Here is a 21,329-nt window from a genome sequence, read left to right on the forward strand (position 1 = left end):
AATGTAAAAGATTGGATGACCAATAATTTTCTCCTATTAAATTCGGATAAGACAGAGATATTACTTATTGGACCAGAAAACAGTACACTGAATCTCTTGGATTACAATTTGCAACTAGACGGATGTACTGTTACTTCCTAAAAACCATAAAAACTATGACGAAATTTATGCCGCGTCTTCGTTAACAAGACGAGACGGGACTATAATGTTATTTGAGGACTACCGGACATTCAAAATACATCCTATAGGCTACTGTCTTGTCCTTCAAAATCCCTGTCATTGGATTGCAATCGGATAAGGGGCGTTTGCATATCTAGTCTCAGTATGGCAGCCGCAGTGGATGGATAGACTACCAAAACGCGAACTAGCGATCTGAAACAATGACCTCAGCACCCGAAGGGGTAGGGATAAGGTGACCAGACGTCCCGTTTTTCCCGGGAGTAACAATTCGTTGTTGATTAACTTAAAGTTAGTGAAGGCGGGATTGGCGGAATCGCGCTCATAGAAGTGCTCTCTCTCATGCACGCTCCACTTATTCAGTTCTCATATACAGCGCACGATCAGATCTCAGTGCTCAAATACACACACAGCAGTCCAAATGTCTATCGTGTAGAGTATCTCGGGTAAATACAGTCGGTTATGGATTAAGTGAAACAGGTGGGTGAAAACTGAACGTGTGTCAGTATTACATGCATGCCTTCCATCTTAATATCTCTTTCGTATTTGTCTTATTGTCTTATTCTGCTTCTTTTTCAAAAATTCTAAATGATATATATTATATATATTATATATCAGGGGTGGCGAACGTCGGTCCTGGAGAGCCGCAGCCCTTCAGAGTTTTGCTTCAACTCTAATCAAACAAACCTGAACAAGCTAATCAAGGTCTGAACGGTTACTAGGAAGCTACAGGCAGGTGAGTTTTAATTAGGGTTGGAGCTGAACTCTGCAGGGCTGCGGCTCTCCAGGACTGGAGTTCACCACCCCTGTTATATATGAACAACTATAATAATAAGTTGCTCCCTTTTTACTACTGTTAAAGGGATAGTTCACCCAGAAATTTAAATTGTCATCATTTATGTCATATTTGTCATCACAAATTCAATCCTTGATTCAAATTTCTCATAAGCTTAATTGATTTGGTCTAAAGAGAGAAGAATTAATGACTATTTTTGTTTGAAGACTACATATAAAATAGCTACCAAAATAAATGTTGGTAACTGCAGTTTGACTAAAAGTAATGACTAAAAGGTGACAAAAATGCAATGACTTTTTCGTTGACTAAAACTATGAAAGACTCAAATGACTAAAATGTGACTAAGACTATTAAGCATTTTTGTCTCAAGATAAAGACTAAGACTAAATAAAAAATGCCTGTCAAAATTAACACATTTGGGTTCAGACACACTCTCTTTGTTTAAATCTAGATTAAAGACACATCTCTTTGGCCAAGCATTCAAATAATGCATCGCATAATCTTGTACTGCAGTTATATCTGATCAAATGCACATTATTATTCAAATTATTAAACAAATCAATTTTGCTTGGTTGGAACAGCTTGACATTGACATCCCGTGGTAACTAGGATTTACACAAGCTTCGGTCTGGATCCAGAACACCTGAGAAGAGATGATGCCAACCCCTCAGAGGACTTCAGATGATGCCAACCATGAAACAACATACAGAACTAACAAATTTTGCTATAAGTTTGATTGCATCATATATTAATTGCTGCTAATAGTGTTCATCGTCTGTTTGATTACATCTTTAATTGATTTTTCCATACATTTCTGCCATTTGTACATTAACTGACAGTCACCACTGATAAGCTACTACTAAATATTGTAGAAACTTAATTTGCTGTAAAGTTGCTTTGCAGTGATTTGTATCGTGAAAAGCGCTATACAAATAAACTTGAATTGAATTGAATAAGTCATCCAGCGTGCACCTGTCAACACGCGGGAGGTTTTAATACCTTATCATTAGTGAAGTAAACTCTTCTATTAGAAGACTAAGGAGTAATTTGTTTCCCTCGTTATGTAAATACTGCTCGAACATGGCGAAATGCGGTACTTTGATGAATAATGAACAGGAAATGAAATCGCATGAAAGCGATCAGGCAAACGAGAGTGCAGGAGTGGGCACACGCAAAACACTAAGGACGGCCTCCTGGCATCTCGCCTGCCCTCTCTCTTCCCGTTCCCCTCATGACCCTGCGTTCACTCTGCTCTCTGCCACACTGACCTAAATACTATTGCATCACCCATGCTAGCAGAGGAGAAAATAAACAAATAAATAACTACACACATCAATAAATGAATAAAAACATGTAATTAGTGCATTCAAATTCATTTTACTTGCCAGCTTTGTGTTTTGATCGGGGGAAAGATTTGTAGTGAGTTTGCAATGCCACCCTTCACATCAAACCCACAGATAGAGAGAGAGAGACAGACTGCAGATGTCTTCAGAAGAAAGCAGCTAACAGAGTCAGCCAGAAGCAGCTAAATGAATAAGTTCTGTTAAAATAATAAATCCCTCAAGGAGTTTTATTCAACAAAGTTTCACTTGCTGTGCAACTAAAACTGTTAATTTACCGTGAGAATGAGTTCGGGCTCATACTGGAAAATAGCACCAACCTTGCTTTGCCAAGACTAATTTATAATAAACATGAGGAAGTACATTTCTCATGCGTGACTGATGACAGTGGCGTAGTGGAGTTTAAAGTGTGTGAACTCCCAAGGTCTGACCAGTAGCGTGAAGCAAAGACAGCTCAAATGGGACAAAAACTGGAGAAGAACTAGCTACAGAAGCAGGTTTCTTAAGAAAGAGACGGTCTATGATTAGAAAAGCAAACTAACACAGTAATTTTATGTTTTATGAAGTACAGAGTATGTATATGCAAATGCAAATGCAATGAATGAGATAATCCAGAAGACCTAATAAAAAAAATCTCAAAAATAGAGCACACTGCATGGAATACTGTATCCCATGATGCAACATATTTCATTTTCAATGTGAAAAATGAACAGAAAAATCATTTCAGCAACAATTTTGACCTTTTTCTTTCATTCATGTCTTTACATTAAATAAAAAAAAAACTCAACTAAATTGGACTAAATTACTTCATGAAAGAGAGAGCAAGAGGAAGAGAAGCAAGAAAGGAAGAAAAAGAAATGTATGTCATCTCAGTTGATTTCAACATGGTTTGTCATTGGCACGTGGCTAAGCTAACAACACAATACTCGAAATAAGCATAAGATACATGCTTTTTAGTAGGGATGCACCGATACCGATACTGGTATCGGTATCGGGCCCGATACTGAGCTCCTGTACTCATACTCGTACTCGTACTCGTTAAAATGCCCCGATACCAAACGCCGATACCACACAGCATGTGATAAGTGCCATATTCAGACAAAGAAACACCGACAACAGAACAACAGACAGCAGAATGGAGTTAAGGATGTCTACTACGAAGTATATGTATGCAACGAATATAACGTAAAACTTTCAGTATTAACGCCTGTATAGCTGATGCGAGCGAGCTGATAAACAAAGCATGCTGAGAGGATTGAGCGCGCGGCGGCGCAGATGCGCGAGCTTGTCGAGTGAATATACCTTTCTCACAGACATCACTGGAAAGTTTGTATTTCGGTCGGATATGTCAAAAACAAGTAAGTAAAACAATGCACAAGTTACTTAACGGTAGGGAGAGAGCGAGAGAGAGAGAGAGCGCGCGCACTTCTGTTGTGTGATCTTTGATGTTCACTCACTTAGCACACGTACGCATCATTTGGATTAAAACTAAATCGTAAAAATAAGACCATTTATAGGGGCATTCACTATAAACATAATTTATTTTCAACCTTAGGCATACACGACTTTCTGGCGAAAGTGAATCTAGCAGCCTGTGTGAAATGCGCTACGCTGTACTATTCTGCACCAGTGCTAATACAAATACGTGCAAGCATTGTGCGTGTTTTGCTTGCTTGAGTGTTTCTGCATTAAATGAGTGGCTTTGGAATATAAATCGCAGCACGTTTCAGATGAAAAAACGCGACTTCTATTTCTGAAAACATCACAGTTAGGAGAAGTATAACGAGTGGTTCCCTGCATTATTACAGCAAAGTTCGTGATTACAGTACTAAGCCGCTGCAATGGAGCAGCTCTAATGCTATTAATGGTGCATCCCAACTTTTTAGTATTAAATAGAAGCTGAGTTATAATTGCCATTTCTCTCATCTTGCCAAACGCCTCGGTTTTTCTTTCACTAAGCTTGTTGCAGTGCATTCTGTGATTGCTGCTTTAGAATTTGGCCAAAATTACTGTAGATATCTAAGGAAGCAGCATAATTAAGATCCTACATTTTACAATAACCTTCGAATTGGAAGTGTTTTAAAATGCTACCACAGTAGTCATAGTTTTGATAGCAGAGGAAAAACCTTTTACAGTGAAACACCTGCCGTTCCTAAGCCAATTCTACTCCAAACATCTCATTGAAATTCCATTATGCGTAAAATAAAAAGCAAAGCCACAGTACTGTATTACTACTGAGTTCAGCTGCTAGCAGACAGACTTTTGAACTTTAGCTAGTTCACTCTCTACATATTGTACAGTAACATTAATATTTCTTAAGGATGAGTCAATGCATATTTGAATATGCACTTAAATACACATTCATCCCAATGGTTATCAAGCCTGCCTTTGGGATGGTTTCCCAATGGATAAGAGTAGTGGTCGATCGATATATCGCCAAGGCCGATATATCGGCTGATATTTGGCATTTTTCAAATATCGGCATCGGCCGATAAGTTTTTCTGTTTGGCCTATGCATCCGTGGCGGGACTTTTTTTTTGACGGCGCTGAGAGCGGCAGCACCTAAACACACAGTGCTCACATTCTCCCTCTTGTTCACTGTTGTCGTTAACAGTTCTGTCCACGGACAGAAGTCTGTCTAATAGTCAGATAGAACTGTTAAACAAAGGAATTAAAATGTATACAAAAAAGTATTATAACGATTGCTTTTATATTGTTAGTAATAGAAAGGCAAACAATATAATACTTTCTCGTTTGCCGTCAGCATTCAGCAAATACGCATTTATATAATTTAAACAAATCTTTGAATGACTAATGAACATCTAATTTTAAAAACCTTGCAAACTTAGTCGAATCCAGCTGTGAGATCTTATGAAGTGTGCATTTGTATCCTGCACGATCGTGTGCTCTTGTGCATGACGGTCGGTTAGTGTGAATTGAATACGGACAGGAGGAGACTTCAGCTTCATTGAGATGCACAATCGACAATTTTTAAACCCGTGATTTCAAATTATGCTGCGCTTCATGCTTTTGCCCAATGTCATATTCATGTCATTTTCACTGTGTCCTAATTAATGCTGTACAGTTGCTTTGACACAATCTGTATCGTTAAAAGCGCTATATAAATAAAGGTGACTTGACTTAAAACATTAGAAAAATATTACAGATCCCAATCTGAACACTATGTGTGTATGTTATAATATATCTATTACCAGACAGTTGCTTTGACACAATCTGTATCGTTAAAAGCGCTATATAAATAAAGGTGACGACTTGACTTGTGCTGTATAAAAAATACTTTGTCATTTAAAGTATAAGCATGTTTATTTTACACATTTATTTTTTTTATCCATATTCAAATGATTTTAAATTTCTTAAATATTAAATAAAATAAATAAAATGCTATCAGCTTTATATCGGCCACCCTGCTTTCCAAGATATTGGCATCGGCTGTCAAAAAAACCAATATCGGTCGACCACTAGATAAGAGCATCAAAACGGATGAGGAGCAAGGAGGAGAAATTAAGCTGAACTATTGCCCAGTGGCCAGACAGACAAACCCCGTCCAAGTTGCACATATAGAAAATTAGACGCTTTTAAATTGCAGTGATACCCAGAGAGAAAGGGAGCGAAGGAGAGCATTGACAAAAGAAGGTGCAGCCACACTGACAAATGGCAGGTTTAAATTTAGAGGCAGCGCTGTGAGCCAGACCCTCAGAGCCCCCTGTGAGAGAAGAGCCAGTCGGTCACCATCATTATGGAGTGAGCAAAGAAGAGGGATGCAAAGAAAGAGGGAGACATGAAGCAAAGAGAAGGAAGGAGGGGAAAAGAGAGACAGAGGAAGAGACTCGTGGAGAGTCATTACACAGTCCAGTGGCTCTGACCCGATAATTCCCAGCAGAGACCTCGGGGCCACTGCCCCCCACTGGGCAACAAACCTCAGCTGAGTGGAAAATTAGTGTGGAACACCCCGGGAACAACCCCAACACACTGAGGCATGAGACACAAACACACGCTTGCACAAAAAACATCCAGGCTGCAGCACTCACTTAACACCATGTACAAAGAAATATAATCCAGTATTCATACAGCATGGGCGGTATATAATCATAAACAAGTTTATATTACATATAGACAAGTATATATATATATATATATATATATATATATAATGCTAATTTAGTTAATGCAGTAAATTAAATATTTTTAATAAAAGGTACTTTATATCATTTTCTATTTGGAAATGTATGGACAAACCAAAAGATAAGATTATTCATGACAAATGAATAAGTGACAGCAGTGCAAAAATGACATAATTTGCATTACGTAACAGCTCGGTTTAAAACAGGGGGCGCCAACTAGACTTTTGACATAATGAAATAAATAAATGCCAAGCGCTATTTTTTAATAAAATCAAATTCATATTAGGCACATCAAGGTCAGCTCAGTAGAGCCGTTTGGGTCCTACGGTGCCAAGGACTGCTACTACAGGTAACTGTTGCTACGTTCACATGTGCGGTTGTGCATGCAGTGAAGAGAGCAGAGAGCGGCACGCAGACAGATGAAACTTTCAGTGAGTGAAAAACAATGGAAAGTTGACGGGTCCTTAAAAAGTCTTAAATTTATTTGTATCAAATTTAAGGCCATAAAAGGTCTTAAATGGTACAAGAAAGTCTTATGATTTCAGGAGGTCTTAAATTTGTGGACGGAAAGACAAGAATTGCGATACGGCTTAATGTGAGGATTAAATGGCTTCAAAAGGCTATGATTTCATTGAATAAACGTTTCAAAGTCAGGTGCTGCACTGCTTTGTGTATGCCGTTACCAGGGAAACCGCTATATATCTGCCATTCTGAAAGCACCACCTGCTGGCAGAGAATGACTTTGCATTTTCAATAAGCCCTTTGGATGTTTTTGTGTAGACCAATGTGAAAATCACCTCATATTTTTATGCCGCAAGCACACAGAGTTGTAAATGTGAACTGGTGGATCGACAGCAAGCTAATGCATTACAAATATCTAAACAATTAAGAAGACTATAATTACAATTAATATAAAATTAATAAGACTATAATTAATATAATCATTGATTGATAATAATTGTTTCAATTAATAATTAGTACTCTTGACTCCATTTTCTTAAAGGCTGAAATGTGAAGTTTATCATTTTATTAAACTTTGTTTTTGTGAAAATCTGTGTCTGAACTGTAAATCATGCTTTTTACAGTCATTTTAATTTTATTTGTGCAGGTCTTAAAAAAGGTCTTAAAGTCTTAAATTTGAGCATAAATATCCTGCAGATACCCTGGTCTTGCCAAAACCATCACTTCATGTTTTTAGGTATATAATTGTCCGGACCTCTGCTATAGAGGTAATTAAAAGTAACAAATCATGTAAAAATATATAATCTTTTACTGGAAAATTTACATTTTATCAAACTTTGATAATTTCCTTATGGTTTACTTGCTTTTGTGGAACACAAAAGATGATATTTTGAAGAATGTTGGTGACCAAACAGTTTCGGTTACAACTGACTTCCACTGTGTGGTCAAAAAATATCATGGAAAATCAATAGAAAACCTGAAAATGTTTTAAGAATTTTAATTTTTGGGTAGACTATCCCTTTAATGGTTGTTTGGAAATATAGTCTACAAAGACTGCCATGGATTCTTGTACTTTTGCCCAACCATATTTACTTCAACACTGCCTAATAGCAGCATGACCTCAGAATCTGAGCTGCATTTCTAAACACTTTCATGTGACTATGTGAATCCATCCGACTCCAGACTACGGCGCAGCTGGAGAGACACATTACCTATCAAAGTTGCACACACCCACACAAATACCCACAATTCATCTCAATGCCATAAAAGTGCCAAGTTTTCCGTGACGCAGCAGCGCTCGCCTCCAAACTCGCATGCAATTTCAGGAGCTGTCAAAAACACCTCAGACTGGCTCCTTCATCTCATCTCCCTGCTGTCCCTGTTCCTCCTGGGCCAGGGGACCCATCTTACCCTTCTAATATTAAACAGATTAACTGTCTCCTCCAACACCACGTCCCCTACAGATCTGATCAAACATTGCACATATTAACACCCAATCTGTCTCCAGTGACTGCCTTCCGGCTGTCAGAATACAGCTCAGAGGAACGTTTACAACTCTTTTTTTTTTAATCTCTTGCTGTTTAGATCAAACAGACAGATCTTTTTCCTTTCAGCTGCAGGGGTCAAATGTGTTTTCAGCAGAAAGAAATACAGAACACGGAAGACCACTAAGAATGACCGAAAGACAAAGGCAGAGTGGATGTGAGGACATTTAGACTCTTTGTCTTCAAAGTTATACAAAGCATTTTAAAGAGGTCACACTCAATAAGACTCCACCTAAGAAAGGAGAGGAACTTGAGAGTGTGTGTGATATAGTTAGAGCATCTGTCCCCTGTCACAAAGGGCAAACAAATGGGTCTTCATCCACCTGAGAGAATGATCCAACAGGTCCCGCGTGCCCAGAGGAAAAATCAATGTGCCGCTCAAATTAGAGAGAACAATCTGATCTGGTCGAACATTTATGAAAACATTTTGCTTCTGTGCCAATGCAAGGTGAATGGCAATTACAAAGAGTCTGTGAACTGGCATATCACATTTCTGGAGCTGTTTGGAAAAGAGAAACACGCATGACATTTGAAACCTGTGTAAAATTAGGCTACGATGAACACAGGACTGTGTCTCTTTCCATATCCTACCTGTGCTGGTTCAAAACCGTATACCTGCTGTGGTGAACGCAATGTTCTTTCCATAATTCACAGCGGTGTTTATTCCCACAGCTTTATAGACCATTCAAAGACTTGGAAAATCATGAAAAGCAAATTTTTTACAAGATAAATTTAGAAGCACATTCTAACAGCACTTTTTTAGTTGCTATATCACACTGTGACAAGTAGGTTTTTGTTGTTAAAGGAGCTCAGAAAGGTTATTGTAAACCTCAAATATAATTTATGTAGCATAAAACTTGCTACATATGAGAAGTTTAATTTACTTTAGTGATCTGATTTGAAATCGTTCATTTAAATCAATGGATTCTGAAACAAAAAATCTAATTCACTTTTCAGAGTCTTCTATACAATACAGGTAACACTTAATAAGGTTCAATTTGTTAACTACATTAGTTAATGAACTAACAATAAAAAAACTAAAGATTTTATAATCTTAATGTTAATTTGAACTTTACTAATACATTATTAAAATCAAAAGTTGCATCTGATAATATTTAACAGATTAGACCTTACATGAACTAACAAGGAACAGTTATATTTTTACAATAATAATAATAATACATTTTATTTGGCGGCGCCTTTCATAACACCCAAGGTCACCTTACAAGCAAACAAACAATAATCTAAACAACTCTTCACAACAACTTAAAAGCACACATGCATCATAGAAACAGTATAATACAGTACAGGCTAATAAAAGTAGGTCATAAAAAAGCCTTGGTAAAAAGATAGGTCTTATGATGGTCTTAAAAAGATTTATTAACAAACGTTAACAAAGATTAATACATACTGTAACATGCTCCATTGTTTGTTGATGTTAGTTAATGCATTTACATAAATTGGACCTTATAGTATACATAAAAATATTATTATAATTTAATAACTCTCCAGTGGTATATACTGTGTATTACCATTGGTATAATATAAAAATAAATTAATAAAATAAATTAAAATTCTGTAATTCTTATGTTGGTTTCACTCCAAAATGTAAGACTTTCTTCTGTTAAACACAAAAGATGAAATCTGAATTTCAGAATTTTTGTTTCCATGGAAGGTGGATAGTAATGTGGTTTGGAATGACATGACGGTGAATACATAATGACAGAATTTTCATTTTTGCTTGAACTATTCCTTTAACTTCCTCCACATCTATTTCTTGTCTTTTCAATCAATGCCTGTGCACTCTCTCTCTTTCTCTCTCAGGTGTGTGTCTGTCTCCATGTATAGTTCACGCTCTGTCACACCAGGACAGGCCACCCCGCTTGCTGTCTTCTACCCCCTCTCCCCTTTGCATTCTCTCTCTGTTTCTCATGCTCTTTCTCTGGTGACAGCATGGTGACAGTGAGGGATAGGTTGAGTCGTGTAGGACTGCCTGCACTCCGAGAGATCTCGCTGACAGTCGTGAGTGTGGCTGTAGTTCTGTCCTGATGCTTCCGTCACTTTTGGAGCATGTTCCTTTCTCTCAACCAGCCGCAAACTCCTCCTCCCAGGCACTTCAGAAGTTCAGCACCGGGGGCGACAGAGCTGGTCCTGCTCCCCTGGGGAGACGCCTCTCTCTGCTGGGCACAGCGGGTGCCGTGCATGTTTTGGGTCCAAAACAACTCAGGACTGACTTGACAGGCCCAGGTGGAATGCACTAAGAATAAATTGCCCCTGCTGATAGTACAGTTTATTTGCATGTGCAGTCTACATCATTTTAGAAATGCCACATGCAAAAGTGCCATAACTACTTATTGTGTCATTGTTCAAAAAAATAAATAAAAATAAACCCAGCACTGACAAATTTTCTTATGTTCCAGATTAATTTGACCCACAACACATAGGACCAATACTGGTAAACCAGGATGTTTTTCTTGAAATTGTGTGACTACATCTCATTTAAGGTAATGAACATGCCTGCAAAGTGTAGACACTCTGAATCGAACACGTAATCTTGAAATTGTTAGCGCCGTGCTCTACTGTTTGAGTTAAAAAATGTTATAAATTTAAGAAAAATATTTAACAATGTGTATAATATTTACATTTTGTGAAAAAAACTCATTTAAAAAAAATCCAATATTAAAAATGTGTTTTTTATAATGTGTGACATGTATTAATTATTTTATTTATTTATTTTTGTTGTTGTTTTTGTTCTTACTGCACCATCCTGGGACATTTGTACAGACAATAACAATGATTGCTGCTTCTCTCATCATACATTACAAAAGAATGTTGGGGAAGGCCCTGCAGGAGAGAGGATCTTCTAGTGGCATAAACAAAGCCTTAGAATCCAACACACACACACACACACACACACACACACACACACACACACACACACACACACACACACACAATTTTCAAAAAAATTCATTCTGAATTATTTATAAGCCTTTTGAATTACGGGGACACTGAAAATGTCCTCATAAATCACCTTCTCGTTGTAATACCTATGTCATACCCATGTTATAATACAAATTTGTGTCCTCATAAACCACATAAACATGCACACACACACACACACACACACAGTATGTCAAAGAGAGCTGCTTTAAAACCTCTCCCAGTCCAGCCACACAAACATAAGTTCTGGACGACAAGGTAAAACATTTCAGAGTGGACCCAAACTTGCTGTAGGACAAGGTTATATGCATATGAGGTTAGATGTCAGAGAGAATTTATTAATGCTGACCGTAATTGAGTCAAAGCAGCATTATTTTCAGAATATAGTATTGATAGGACTTTAAGCTTCAGATGAAAAATAAAAACGAAAGCAAAATACATGAAATAAATAAATAAATCCCTAGTCACTTGTGGATGCCATCTTTAAAGTTTGTTCCTGAAGGACACCATGGCCATTACAGTTTCAAACAATGGTCTCATCTCTCATAAAGCCTCAGTAACAAGCTGTCAAAGATACTGATGGATAGAGACATATTGATATTCCTGATATGCCCCAAAATAATATCCATCTCATACCCATCCTAATAAAGATACATAAATATATTATAATGGAGTGTGAATTTGCATCTCTGTCAATCTGCTCCAGTCTCAGCCTGTCAGCCTTTTCAGAAGGAGAGACTGAAATCTGACAGCCTTATTTTCCCGGTCTTAATTATGATTTACAGCCTATCCGTCTCCACACCATTCCAAAGCATCACAATCACTGCTCATTTACACCCTATGCAAAATGACTGCCTGCGAAACATTCTGGCAATGTTTCCACGACATTTGTAAAGCAGTCAGGGGAGTTATTCATTGCAGCCCTCAGGAACTAGTGCGATTGTCAAGGATGGATGTAATGTTGTTAAACTGTGGTGAATACGTTTTCCACTCAATCTGGGATTATAAAATTAAATGAATACTATAGACTCCACAGATTGACAGAATGCAAACATTCTTCATTCACAAAATACTATGCTGATTACAATGGCACTTTCATGCTTTCTCTTTTGATTTTTTTTAAATCAATAAATAGTGTAAAAATGTGCTAATTTTGTGAAAAAACCCACCCTCTTCTCTCATAAACAAGAACAAAACATCCTTTCCAAGTCAAAGGGGCAGAGAGAGTTCAGATGGGTAAAAATGAAAGCCTTAACAAGTAAACAAACCGCTTCATAAATTACACATCTGAACATTTAAACTTGGGGAGCGCCCTCCCCTTCTCCTAGAGTTATTGATTTTTGCCTCTCTGGTCCTGTTTTCCATGACTAACAGACTCTTCTGGAGATCTTCTGGGTAAACAGAAGTCTGGAGCAGGCGGCTTTGCTCCTGTGTTGACAGCGAGAGGGAAGGTTATCTGAAGGCTCTTAAACTGAGCAGCAACTCACAGATATTTGTCTTTTCTCCCTTGCTATCCAATCAGACACTCTCATAGCTGTAAAATACATTTTCAAGGTATTGTTGTTATCTCAGGTTTGTCTTATAACTCGCATTTAGATGAAAGATGAATTGAGACCATTTTGGCACTGGCCATTTTGTATTCAAGACTTCAGATTTCTTTCTTTCTCGCCTCCTCAGCACAACTGAATCCAGCGTTATAAGCATATTTTAATGCCCTTTTGCATTTAAACGTCTATGGAATCAAGACTTAATTAGTTTACACAATTCACCATGACCAGAGGCAAAAGAGGAAAAAACCCAAGGGTCTGAGGGTTTGTGTGGTGATCCAGTCAACAAACTGAAGGTCAGAGCCAAACATCCTGAGATTGAGTTAATGCATTGTTAATTTAGTGACACACAATCTTCCCAAGTGGATTACACACGCATGCACGCACGCACGCACGCACGCACGCACACGCACACACACACACACACACACACACACACACACACACACTCAAAAGGACCCCCTGACCCTAGAGGAAAAAACCCAAGGGTCTGAGGGTTTGTGTGGTGATCCAGTCAACAAACTGAAGGTCAGAGCCAAACATCCTGAGATTGAGTTAATGCATTGTTAATTTAGTGACACACAATCTTCCCAAGTGGATTACACACGCATGCACGCACGCACGCACGCACGCACGCACACGCACACACACACACACACACACACACACACACACACACTCAAAAGGACCCCCTGACCCTTAACCCATCTGCTCCATTTTCCTCATGATCAATAGTAGTGCAAGTTGAGCAAATAAGCCCAGCCATCCATCCATCCCTTCAGCATGTTGTTTTCCTTCTCTCTCTGGTGATTGTGTGGAACTCTGTTGACTTTTGCATTCCTCTTGAGGACTGGAGTGATCCGTTTCATCACAGACTCCTACTTTCTAGCAGTCTAGATTACTATATTTATGCTCTGCTGGCCAACATGTTGACCTCACTTAACACAAAACAGCCCTCTGAAACTCTGTTGCTTTGTGCCATTAGCCTGTTTCATACTATTTGATGTGTCGGAAAAGTCATGAGAAAGACAGAGACAGGAAAAGATAATGATTTCCTTGAGGAATCTGAACAAACCTCTAACCCCAGTGTTAAACTGGTGCCTCAGTGGTTGTGCCACAGGTATGAATCATACCTAAAATCTCCTGTTTCTAAGCCAACATACTCAAATTTGGTGCTGGTCACTTTTAATGTTGGATTTGATTTACTTCATTTGATACACCTAAAACACACACTTAAGACTGTATTTCTTTCCATAAATAGCCTGATATTCCTCTTCATTTTCCTCTATAAAAATCCATGGGTAACTATGGTAGCAGGGATTTTGACACAGAGGAAGAGTAATCGTATGAGTTAGCAGAGGTAGAGCTACGGTCTAGTAAGTTGAGCAAAATTAGCCAATTTTAATTAAAGTTTTCATTAAAAAATTTAAATGAATTATTTTTAGCTTTTACTTGGTTAATTTATCATCAATTCCTGTGCCTTCCCTGATATACCTTGTAAAGTGAGTTTCACCAACAAAAGTAAATTGAAGCAGCTAGAAATAGTTTATTAAGGTGGCAACTGCACCTTTCCCCTCTTTACACTATTTTGTGATTTCTGACCTCTTGAAAAATAAATGCAAATTAGTTTTTTTCACTTGTTTGAATGCAGTTTCTTGCATGAACTTTAAGAATTAAACATCTCACAAAAGTGCTTTAGAGACAAACAAGTGTTATTTTACTATTTTATATACTAACGGTATTTAATATTTCTAATTACCTTTCATTTTTATATTTTAATTTTAATTGTACTTATAAAAATGATTTATTGTTTTAGTAACTGCATGTGATTATTATTATTTTTTCTTTTTCTTTTTTAGCTTTAGTAATTTTAGTACTTCAACATATTTTAGGTCAGTTAAGGCAACAATTCTAATTTGTTACATTTTCATTTAATATTTGCATTTTATTTGAGCTTTATTTCAATTAATGATAGAATGTATGGTGGCCGAGAAGTGCTAAACAAATCACAATTCTGAAAACAAAATAACAAATTACAAACGCAAATGCAAGTCTAAAAACAAAATAACAATTCAGAAAGCACAACAACAATTCAGAAAAGATTATAACAAGTCAGAAAACACAATGACAAATTCGAAAACAAAATATTCAGAATTGTGATTTGTTTAGCACTTCTCGGCCACCGTAAGAATGATATAAAAAGATAGAACGATAGACAGAATGATTAAATGACAGAACGACAGAATGACTGAATGACAGAGCAAACAATAGAACGAACAAAAGAACAAACGAAAGAATTAAAGCATCCACGACAGACAGACAGACAGACATAGATCTCTCAAACTGAATTGATCAGGGTGAGAAGTGCAGTCCATCTGATCTCTGCACTTCTCTATTGATCTGTTTATGGCATCTTTCATCTCTTATTAAAAAGACATCCATACAGTTGCAGTATGGCAGAGAATCTCTTTGTGGCATTTCAGTGTTAAGATATGCTGCTTTAAGCATGATTACCCATGAAAAACAGGTAGATTACAGCAGACAAATAGAGGGAGTACTGGCAGGAGTCATGCCTGTCATGAGAGAGCCCTCTCTGGGCAGGACTCGAGTTACAGGGATGCTGGTTAAGTATGCAGGGGAGGAGAGGATGGGAAAGGTAAACTCCAGGGCAATCAATCAGCCGGGGACCCAGGGAGGCCAGGTCAGATTGCCTGACTCCATCAGAGAGTGGTGCTGTTCACTTTCTCTGGGCATGAGGCCATGGGAGAGAAGAGAAAGAATGAGAGAGTGCTATGAGAAAGTAATGAAAAACACAGAAGGGACAAATAGAATGGTGATATGAAAAATGCAGAGACAAAAGAGTCCAAAATAAGAAGCGACACAGGGCCTGAATGGAAGCGAGTGTTGGCCTCTGCAAATGCAGCTGTACTCGTGTTGCCAACTAACATAAAGACCTCCTGTGAGTTCTGGTCCTTCTACCACCTGAGGCTAAACAACAAACTGCTGCTGTTTTTATTAGCATTGTGTCCCATGTACACTTGACACTGTTTCTGCTGCCAGAGGACAGAGAGAAATGACAGAGTGAAGGAGAGAAAGAGGCAGCTCTCTCTAGCTGCACAGTTTTCAGTCACAAATGACCTCCTTCCTTCATGGACAATCATGGCAGGTTGATCAGCCTATTCCTGCAGTGCGAATACAGGACCCAATCCAAAACTAATAACGTCATGCTCTGCACTATCTTTAAAAAAATAATAATAATAATAATTAATTAATTAAAAAAAACATAGGAATAAATTCAAAATGTATAAAAAAGCAATCTACTTTGGTGCAACACTGCACACCTGAATCAATTGGTCAGTCTGGATCTGTGACGTTTAAATCCTGTTTTGATCTTAGAACACCGCATGTGAATTCACAAGTCAAATGTGTTTAACAGTGTTATTTTTTTTTTATAATTTAATTTAACAAATAATTTACTTATTTTATTTTGCCTATATATATATATATATAGGCAAAATAAATAAATAAATAAATATATCAATCAATCAAGCTAAGTGGCTACATGAATAAATAGCTAAATAAATGTTTAAATTGCTAATAAATAATACATAAAAATACATAAATGATGTGATTTAAATATGATGATTAGTATAAATACTGCTAAATAAATTACTAAATGGCTAAAATTGTTAAATAGCTAATAAATAGAATCAATAAATATACAAATTATGTGACATATTAAATATAATGGACAACATAAATGACTAAAATTGCTAATTAGCAAAATAAACAAATAGCTAAATGGATAAAATGACAAAGGAAAAATAAATGGTTAAAAAGAATGAACAAATATTATATGATTCAAATATAATGATCAAAACAAATAATTTGTTAAAATTGCTAAATGGCTAAATAAAATAAAAATAAATAACAGTATGCTCATTTTTACTACAAGAAGTACAAAGTGGCTCAATTCACCTCTGTTCATCCTTTGAACATCGACTGGATCAGGAAATACTGTAGAGCTTACGTTAAGCAACAAAGCTCAAGACCGAAACTATCAAACATCTCAGGAGGAAACGATACATGCACAGGCCATTTGAGCACATGTCTCACTGTCCAGCACTAATGTAGCTCTCACTTTTACAAAAGCAAGAGAGAGCGAGAGAGAATGAGAGAGCGAGAGGGTGAGAGACAGATAAATGTGAGATTTTAAGCCTGCCTGACCTTGGGCAGCCATGTGGCAAACGCTATGCCCATGGCCCGTCGCATCTAGAGCACTCAAAAGCCCTGAGAGAGAAAGAGAGACATAGGCCCTGAATCTCTACACATCCCCTCACTCTCCCTCTCTTTCCCCTGCACTTAAGAGGGTAATGCTGCTTTTGGTCTGAAACACTGCCAACGTCTGCTAGACCTTCTCTTGCCCTGTTGCTCCTTAGTGGCACGGGTGATGTGTACATGTGTGTGTAGAGTGTTTTAAGACCTAGATGTCATTGAATATGGAGCTGTGGAGATGTGAGAAAGCTTGAGATCACAATGCCGCACACAGACACAGACACAGACACACACACACACACACACACACTCCTCTGGGGTCCTCAAAAGAGGACAAGAATCCAATTTTCAATTTACAGTGGAATGGGAAATGTGGCCATCCCTTGAGGGCCTGAAGCATCCATCACCCTCACTTTCTACACAGTGGGTGGAAAGGTGGCCGTGTACAAGTATTTGTGTTTACGTGTTTCCATGTGTGTGCACGTGTCTGAGATCCATTAGTAGGAAAAATGTGACTTATTTGAATTACTCTAAATGAGAACATATCATGCTACATGCCTCTTAAATGGATTGTCCACCCAAAAATGAAAATTGTGTCATAATTTACCCTATGTCATTCCAAATCTGTATACATTTCTTTCATCTGCAGAACACACACACACACAAAAAGATATTTTGAAAGATATTGGTTACCAGTTTCAGCTGCCATTGACTTCCACTGTATAATGGAAATAATGGAAGTCAATTGGAATGGAAACTGTTTGGTCACCAACATTCTTCAAAACATCTTACGTTCCACAGTCCAAAGAAAGTCATACATGTTTGGAACGACATCAGGTTGAGTACATAATGACAACATTTTCATTTTTTGGGTGTACTATCCCTTTAACAAACATCTAGTACACATACCGTACTTCCTTTATATGATCCTCAGGAGTTTGTCTACATACAGGTGTACAGGACAGTGCGTAGCCATGCAAAGTGCAGGAGGGTTTTACTCACATGCTGTGAAGCACACACCAGCCACAGTGAGGATCTCCAGATCCCAGACACTCTTTACAGGATGAATACTGCTCGCAGGCCTCCACTGGGACACGGGTCAGCTGCAAACAGAGAAACAGAGAGAGTAAGTTATGTGTGGAGTGAGACTTAAGTCTCTCTTAAGGTGTGTTCACACTGACTACAACATTGGAGGCGGACAAGTTGAACTCATCTCAACTGTGCCTCATCGTAAAGGCTCATACTGTCAAATCTCATTGAAAATTAACACCTTCCGGTCGTTCAATGAAATGTGTGGATAGAACAACATTGCTCACAGTTTTAATTCATCTGTAATAGAAAACTATTGTCTCCTGGGATTTAAAATGAAGACTTACTTTTTTATATTTTTTATATTTATCTCTCTAAAAACCATTGTGAAACTGATAATAGCCTGTACTTTAACTCAAACAGAAAGCAAAGATACTTCCAGAAAGGCAAAGAACATATGGTTCATGAGAACACACATGTACACATCGGCTAAATGTGGCATTTTGTCACACACAGCGGGATAAGGATCTGCTGAGAGAGCTCATCCTGGGTCATCAACTCCAGCTAGTGCATCTTACCGTTTACAGCCAATTAACACTTGAGAGAAGAAGAGGCACTGTGGAGCTGTCGGGAAACATACAGGGCCAAACAGAGCCGAACCGAAGAAGAGATCTGCACTGAAATACACATGTAAGAGCCATTCCTGTCTCCATGGATATGGCCTGGAGCCCTCAGTTTTCTTTTGCTTTGATTGATTACTTGTCACTGGTGGATGACTACTGTCAATCACAGCTTAGATGACAGGCGATAGGTCCAGAGCGGTCAGGCAGGACGAATGACAGACGACATCATTACTGGCCTCACCATAGTGGCATTTTTATTTTTTAAGAAATCAATTTTTTTCATTTCAGTCAGGCTTGAGAGAAAGACGGCATTTTAAGATTGAGAAGATTTGACTATAACATTTATATAAGAGCAGAGCAACCGGAATCGCAGTGAATCACGGCTCATATTTAAGCATTTCGCTCTTGTTCTGTTGTCAGTGCTCATCCATCAGCGTGTTTACTTCTTGCTGTGTCTTGAAGTTCTGTCAAACTATTTCTCTTTCTGGAACATTCTTACACATATCTCAGTGACATTTACGTGAAATAATTTGGACACATGACACAAATGATACAGAGTTCAAAACAATGCAGAAAAACTAAATAAAAAATGTCATGATGCCTATTCAGGTGGTAAACGTTTTGAGATAGAATGTGAGGCCATTTCAGCATTCATGGAGTGATTTAATCAGTGCTTTCTCAAACTACCCAACAGAAAATTCCAGACAGATTATCTACTGCTTTTTTACAGAGGCACCTGATATGATTAAATACTCCCACTCAAACTGACATCTCAGAGTGTACAAGGAGAACAAATCATTCTGAAAATCTCTTCTTGGCCACTGCTAAATGCCGTTGGACTACTATTGGCCACTAATGACAATTTAGGCATTTGGCACAATGGAAATGAATTACATGAAAAAAATGACATACCCGGCCCTTCACAGAGACTGAGAGCTCACAAGAAAATAGGGAGGAGAAAAAATGAAAACCCTATTGGGTTCATAGTCAAAATGCACAATTTTGGAACTGTGTCATATGACTGTGCAAGTACAGGTCAAAATTTTTTTTTTTGATGGGCAATAGAATTAATTGAAGGCCAAATTTAAGTTGAATGTAACTGTATAATCCAGAGAAACATTGACTGAATTACGTCACATTATGTTTTTTTCTTTTGTTACAATAAGAGTTTGAACACATTAAGAGTTAAATTACTCATCATAGCTCTGCAAATAAAGTTTTAAACTGGTCTTTTGACACAAAGACAAGATGAGAAATTTCTTTTACTAGGCTCCACTGTGTAAAAGCACATCCAATTAAACCATATCTATTGTTGCCCTCTGATTTCTCCATCCCAAAGCATCCTTTGGAAGAGTGCTCCAGATGGCACGATCTCACTGCCATGTACAAGAGTGAGGTTCTAAATCCAAGAGAAATGTAATTTCTCTCGTCACGCACACATGATGCCTGTCAGCTGGTCTTGGTGCCGCCACAAAGCCCCCCGTTTTACCCCGGCTGCACACCTGAATTCCCTTCCTCCATTTCACAGCTATGAAGAGGTAAATTATCAGGCATTGTGATAGAGCGCTTGCCTTAGCATAGGGGGCCTGAGAGACTGCAGGTTAGGCTTTGGTGAGCAGAGCGGGAGATTGACTCTCATTACCTTTAGAAAATGATAAGGGTTTAGGAGCCGCCTGTGAAATTCTCCCCTCTGATTCGTCAGTTTTTTTTCCCCTATTTATGAAAGAGATTGTTGCACTTGTGGAAAGGTCTGTGTCTCACTCTCTGTGTGTGTGGAGTGTGTGTGTGTGTGTGTGTGTGTGTGTATGCAAGAGCTTTCAAAGCATCAGATCTGTATGCAACAGGCAAACATGACTGATAATTATTTTTTTTAATTAATAAGAGCAACTGACAGATTAAATATATAATCTCAGGTGTGTGTACGGATATGTGTGCGTGTTCATACTTCCTCCATTCAGCTCGGCATAAACCCTATCATCACATGATGTGAAAAGCAGGCTATTTTTAGGGCAGAAGCAGAGCCATCTGTCTGCACACCTCTCTTTTAATAATAATACTGATAATATGAGATTTTCACATTTTCTGTAGAATATGAGAGTGGTGCCTGCCCGTGCAAAACCCACCGCCACAATGCTAGCATGTTTGATAGGGTATAGCAATGCTGTTGCTAAGGTGTTGTGAGTGGTTTGTAGGGTGTTGCTAGGATAGTCTGGATCGTTATTGGCCCAAAAAAACGTATGGATCAAATTAGGGATTGCGTCATCCTAGGTAGCACACACTGTAATATGCCATGCACTTCCTGTTAGATGCAGTGAGCGCATCTATGAATAGCGCACTCCGCTGGTGTAAAGAGGATGTGCGCTCTCTGCCATCTGCATCTTGTCTCAGCGGCCCAGAACAGAGTGTGCTTTAACACACTCCCCATGGCGATATAGAGAGATGGAGACAACA

General features: G+C 38.1%; 1 protein-coding gene across 1 annotated transcript in view; it reads right to left on the reverse strand.

Moving 5' to 3' along the window:
• Nucleotides 1–18,283, reverse strand: part of LOC107690636 (plexin-A4-like) — an 82,146-nt gene extending 63,863 nt beyond the window's left edge. The window contains exon 1 of the mRNA XM_016489019.1: nt 18,229–18,283. Within this exon, the coding sequence (XP_016344505.1) occupies nt 18,229–18,230 (2 nt within the window). The 5' untranslated portion in view covers nt 18,231–18,283. The remainder of the gene's footprint in view (nt 1–18,228) is intronic.
• Between the last annotated feature and the right edge of the window lie 3,046 nt (nt 18,284–21,329).

Source organism: Sinocyclocheilus anshuiensis, unplaced genomic scaffold (genome assembly GCF_001515605.1).
Source record: "Sinocyclocheilus anshuiensis isolate Anshui unplaced genomic scaffold, SAMN03320099.WGS_v1.1 scaffold641, whole genome shotgun sequence".
Classification (NCBI taxonomy): Eukaryota; Metazoa; Chordata; class Actinopteri; order Cypriniformes; family Cyprinidae; genus Sinocyclocheilus; species Sinocyclocheilus anshuiensis.